Here is a 6,039-nt window from a genome sequence, read left to right as displayed (position 1 = left end):
GCCCAATCATTTTGTTTTGTTACATATTTTGATTTAATAAGGCTCTAATTTCAGTGCATTTTTGAGAAAATGCGTCGTCCAAATCGATTGATTTGCACTGGAAGCATGAAACTCAAATTATAGTCCTCAACTGTAATATTCCTTATTCCTGTGGTGCCTTGCAGGACGCACATATCCTGTTTGAGGAAAAACGTTTGTTTAGGAGTTATCATTAAACCAAATAACTTTTAAGGTGTTTTATTTTTTGCAGTGTATCCGCTTTACGCACACGCTGTCTGAAATTTGATTCGCGTTTAAAAAGCCCCGGCACAAGCCACAAGTCAGAAAGCAGTGGCTTCCCCTCTGTGAGCATCAGGTAGCGCCATATACGGATTGGAGAGGCACCTCGCAGCCCCTCTGGCACTGCATCTGCTAGGGCGCACAGAGGGGCAGTGCCATGCACACTCCTGACTATGCGCTGGTCCTGAGCGGAGGGAACCAGTCTCTGGTCTTCAGTCCCTCTAATGACCTAACGATGGAAAAGTCTGGGAACAACACAGTCCACGCGAACGGATCCGATCCGTTTGCGCGAAACGAGGAGGTTGCCCAGATCGAGATAATGGTCCTGAGCATTACCTTCGTGGTCGCTGTGATTGGGAACGTGAGTGTCCTGCTGGCAATGTACAACACTAAGAAGAAGATGTCACGGATGCACCTTTTCATCAAACACCTCAGCCTAGCTGACCTGGTGGTCGCCTTCTTCCAGGTGCTGCCGCAGCTCTGCTGGGAGATCACCTTCCGCTTCTACGGTCCGGACTTTCTCTGCAGGATAGTCAAGCACCTCCAAGTGATGGGGATGTTTGCGTCCACTTACATGATGGTGATGATGACCGTGGACCGCTACATCGCCATCTGCCACCCGCTGAAAACCCTCCAGCAGCCCACCCAGCGCTCCTACATCATGATCGTCTCCACGTGGATGTGCAGCCTGGTGTTCAGCACTCCTCAGTACTTCATCTTTTCCCTGAGCGAGATCAAAAACGGCTCGGACGTCTACGACTGCTGGGCGCACTTTATCGAGCCGTGGGGTGCCAAGGCGTACATCACCTGGATAACGGTGGGCATCTTCCTCGTGCCCGTGGTTATTCTCATGATGTGCTACGGTTTCATCTGCCACAGCATATGGAAAAATATCAAATACAAGAAGAGGAAAACGACCGCTGGTGTTGCGAAAAAAAATGGACTGATTGGGAAAAATTCAGTAAGCAGCATAACAACGATATCAAGAGCCAAACTGAGGACTGTAAAAATGACTTTTGTGATCGTTTTGGCGTACATTGTTTGCTGGGCGCCGTTTTTTACTGTGCAGATGTGGTCCGTGTGGGATGAAAACTTCCAGTGGGCTGGTGAGTGCTGAAGAAATTAAACTGGAAATGTCGCTTAATTTAAAACTCTTGCCGCTTTTCGAATTATGTGACATATTGCCAACAACAGAAAACCCCGGAGAAAGCTCTTAGTCACCGTGCGCAAACAAAATTCCAGGGGCGCACAGCCATTACGCACGGCTTTGTTTGGCACACAATACTACAAACACGCGTAAATAGAGTATGAATGAAAAGAAAACGACAAAAATAAAAATATTTAGCGTGATTATTGTTTACAAGCCATGTAATTTATACGAAACAACCGGATGCAGCACTCTGAGCCTTTAGAATTAAAATTTCACTGCAGAAACGGTCTTATTAAAAAGTTAATTAGCTAAGAAATGCCTAATATCTGTATTTAAAGTCTTCTATTTGTTTTCAGAATCTCTGCATCATCCGCTGTGAGATCCTAGAAATGCCAACAATCTTAACTTCATACCAAGTTTTAAATTCTCTTTAAAATATTCATCTTGAAACACAAATACTTATATCAGGTGATAAAGTTACATTGGGTTGGTTCTTTTAATGAACTTTCCTGGGACAGAGTCAACATGTGTAGCAGACAGATTACTGCAGTAATATCGAGGAAATGAGTCTTGCTCCAAAAAAGTCTTACACAAAATTTGATTTGTATCAGAAACTTTCTCTTTTTTAAAGAAAAGTATGGTTTTACATTTCAGCACCAGATGAATTGACTTAGACAGGCATTTCTGCAGCCTGGTCTGGACCAGATGTTTTGCAGATTAATCATCCTTTTCCTCTCTCTGTTCTCCAGATTCTGAGAACACAGCAGTGACTCTGTCTGCGCTCCTTGCCAGTCTCAACAGCTGCTGTAACCCGTGGATATACATGATCTTCAGCGGCCACCTCTTGCAGGATTTTGTTCACTGCTTCTCCTGCTGCCACAGAGTGAACACTGACTTTAAGAAGGAGGACTCGGACAGCAGCCTCCGCAGAACAACGCTGCTGACTAAGATGACCAATCGGAGCCCTACGGGCAGCTCAAGCAACTGGAGAGAGCTGGACTCTCCCAAAGCCTCCATTCAGGCAGAGTAAACACACAGCCAGGCAACTTTGTTGACTGTTGTGGGGAGGAAGACATGTTTGCGAGTGGCACCGAGGTACACAAACAATATCAACTCATTTTAACTTTGGGCATGACTGACAGTGACTAAAATGCCTCACAAATTCAAAAATCATGAAGCAAATCAAGCTTTTTGCAACAAGGACAGAACATACAGATGCATTACTTGGGTCCTCTTGCTGGATTCTGCACGCAAATATTGTTTTTCACATAACTTCAGCAAAATAGACAAACTTTAGGAAAGGAGATGAAATTGGAAATTGAAGTTTTGCTTCTAATTTATCATGCGTTTATATCCCTGTGATTGTATGTAAAAGCCTTAGATGCTGACAATTATGGGGTTTTTTTGTTGTTGTTGATGTAATTAGTTGTAATATCTGAACACCTTACAGCCCCAAGTTTTGTAGTCAAGAGTCCTAATGTGATTTCATTTAGATACTTTTAAGAGAAAACCGATTTTCAGGAATACTGATGCTTTTACTGGTGGTTAGGTTTCCCTGCTGTGCTGCTGAACACCCTTTCCTGTTTGAGTGTTCACAAAGACAAAACTTACACAGCAGCCAGGAGGTGTATGGTGGTAAAAACGACTCTTCCAGACCGCACGTCTCTAAGTAACCGTGGCAGTCACCTCATCCTTTGTGTTTGGTTTTCCATTTTGTTGTTTTTTCAGAACCACAATTTAGTGGCTCGTGTAAAAAGGAAAACAAAAAGAAAGAAAAGAAAAAGAAAACTTTGCTTTGACCAGTCACATAAGAGAAAAAACGTATGTGGGGTTTAGGCAACAACTATTAATCAGGTCATTGTGCGCATCCACATTTTCCTAATTAGAATATATTGCAGCAGTGTTCTTTGTGTGGGTCCCTAAAGACTGGCTTCAATTTCTGTTCAGCAGAGGCAGATGGGATCCCCTTGAAATTAGCTGGATATTCACCTACACACACGCAGACACACACGCACAGAGTGCAGGGGATGTTTTGATTAAGTGAGACTGACCACAGTTGGAGGAGTCTACCAACAGACCCCTCCCATGGCTTTCACAAAATGTTGTGGAGAAGCTCACACATTCCACACACTCTGCGTCAACACACTTCCTGATTTTTTTCAGACATCCTGCACCACTGGGGGGTCTTTTTTTTGGCTTCATTTGCACTCCAGACTCCTGCATATTAATGGGATCTGCAGCACCACAATGGTTGTCAGACCACCATGGGAATGTGTATGTTATGATGTATCAAGAAATTTCTATCTGGCTGTATAGTATTTGTACATAAAAGGCACTAAAATATCTGTATATAGGAATAATATATGTAAATCTGTTCCACGAAAATTCTTGTCTGTAATGGTTTGTGTACATTGAGAACAATCTAAATATACTATAAATGTATATTAAAAAATACACAATGATGCACTGAATGCTACACTGGCTTTGTGTCCTTTTTTCACAACCGTGGCCCGGACGCTTTGTTTGTCCTTTACGCAGTTGCTACACAACCAAAGAAATCTCTGGTGTTATTTTTGCTGAAAATTGAGCAATTTTGAATTTGTGTCTGAAGCCAACCTAAGCATGGATAACGTGCCAAGCTCTGGGGTTATGCAACGTTACATGACCTTTCAGCTGAAAATAATGTGAGAAAGCAGTTCTGTTAATAAGAGGCTTGCAGTCAATGCGAGGCTATAGCCATGGAGTCAACACTATAAAAGTGCCCAGTCCACAGTAGCTTTGAGCAAATCCCAGTAGTTACTGCGATGTGAAATAAGGTATAGTGACAGCGTTGTGAGAGTGCACTACAACTGTTCATTTTTTATGCAGATGGGAAGTGTGAATTTGATGTGAAGTCATTAATATATTGGGGGTATTTTGAGCTTATTTAACACATCCTCACCAATATATACCATAATTACTGCCTTGACTCAACGAGCTGACCACAAATATATGATCAGATAATATATTAGTGTGTAGAGCTGTTGATTGTAAATCTTCCTGTGACTCTGAAGCCAAAACAGACAGAGACAGATATCTGAAAACAAAGGCAAACAAAACCAAATTTGCATGGATGCATACCATTTTCATGAGAAAATACATTTGTTTTTGTTATTTGGTTGATCTGCCGTTCATTAGACTCCATCAGGAGAGAAACATCATTTCATTTTTATTATATGATAATAGTGCTGCCTAATTTAGGTAATCCCATTATTCTGTTTTCACTGAAATAAAAAAGGGTCACACCTCATGAAATCATAATTGTGTAATGGGATAATGCAGTGCAGCATCGACCAGTAACTCATCTTTATTGCATCATTAAATTAGTTGAACATTATAATGTGTAATTACACCAGCCTGTTTGCATTATTCTGTAAATGCATGATGTCCTGAAGAGTAACTAAAGCCTCCCAACCCTGTTGATCCTCTGTGGTTCAGTTTATCTCTGACCATACAAACTCATAACACGAGGGTCTGATGGTCATGTCACAGGGGAGGGGACGTCCTACAGGAAATAAAGTAAGCCCTTCAAATAAGGTAGAGAAAATTAAGGCCCACTATAAAGGATGGAGGTGGACATTGTAAGCAATAAAAAGGAGAATAAACCAAGCATCAGGCAATCCCAGTGGGTATCAACAGGGATTATGCAGCTCCGAGCTCTACTTAAGGCAGTATGGAGAGAGTACCGCTATAGCTCTGATGGACATGTCTCAAGTTCCCTGTCCAGCACTTGCTCTGCCTCTCATTAGACATGCCAATCATTAGTAGCATGCCTTTGAAAGGCTGCCCATGCTAAAATGATCTGGGCTATGGCCATCAGTCAATGTCTAGACTGAGCAAATTCTTTAGGAGGCAGTGATTGAGTTTCTCCAGAGAGTTTAAGAAACTAAGACTGCAATTAACGGCGCCAGAAAACAGACAAATCTTATTATAACGGGTCGTAAAACAAAGAGCACTGTAATAAAAGAGGCATTTTGTACCAAATCTGACTTCTCTGCTCATCAAAATAAACACATGCCTTCCATTCAATTCATTTCAGTGTCCAAAGTATAACAGCTCTATGACAAACTGTGATTGATCCTGCTTCATCTTTGCTTTCTTTTGCACTTGGATATATTTTCATTTCGTGATGACAACGAAGAACGAAAAAAAATCAATCGGAAAATCTATATGTTCTCTTGTTCATACGTTCTGAGCTGCTAGTGAGATGAAAGCAGAAAGAAAAGATGAATGGGTCCAACTGGGGCTTGAAAAGAGCAATAGCAACAAAGACCTTCATATCCTCTGCAGCCCTTTGTGTGTTCCATCAATACCTCAGGAAACTAGAATTATCGCCTCGCGGTTGGTTGCCCCCGCCAACTAGTCACGTTGCAGTTTACATCCACATCCAGACTTATAGATGCATTTAAGACCTTGAGGGAATTTAATAAAAAACATTATTAAACAACACACAAGTGTATTTTTTTATATTAACATGTATGATTCCAGTGAGAAACATGCTGTCGTCACTTAGAAACTATTTTTACAGAGGAGGAGAGATGGCTGATAGAGAGCTTTGTCAAATGGTGCAA

The 6,039-nt window shown here is 41.7% G+C and overlaps 1 protein-coding gene across 1 annotated transcript; it reads left to right on the top strand.

The window, feature by feature from the left end:
- Positions 1-338: 338 nt before the first annotated feature.
- avpr1aa (arginine vasopressin receptor 1Aa) lies at positions 339-3,910 on the top strand. The gene is made up of 2 exons (XM_042496564.1): positions 339-1,385; positions 2,179-3,910. Exons 1-2 carry the CDS (start codon positions 437-439, stop codon positions 2,457-2,459), a joined length of 1,230 nt encoding a protein of 409 aa, XP_042352498.1. The 5' UTR covers positions 339-436; the 3' UTR covers positions 2,460-3,910.
- The last annotated feature ends 2,129 nt before the right edge of the window (positions 3,911-6,039 follow it).

This window comes from Plectropomus leopardus, chromosome 11 (genome assembly GCF_008729295.1).
Source record: "Plectropomus leopardus isolate mb chromosome 11, YSFRI_Pleo_2.0, whole genome shotgun sequence".
NCBI classification, from domain to species: domain Eukaryota; kingdom Metazoa; phylum Chordata; class Actinopteri; order Perciformes; family Serranidae; genus Plectropomus; species Plectropomus leopardus.
This window is presented reverse-complemented; position numbering and strand designations above follow the sequence as displayed.

Coding starts and splice junctions, on each gene's coding strand:
- avpr1aa (XM_042496564.1), top strand. CDS start 437: ATGCACACTCCTGACTATGCGCTGGTCCTGAGCGGAGGGAACCAGTCT. Junction 1,386..2,178: donor TGAAAACTTCCAGTGGGCTG/GTGAGTGCTGAA, acceptor TCTGTTCTCCAG/ATTCTGAGAACACAGCAGTG.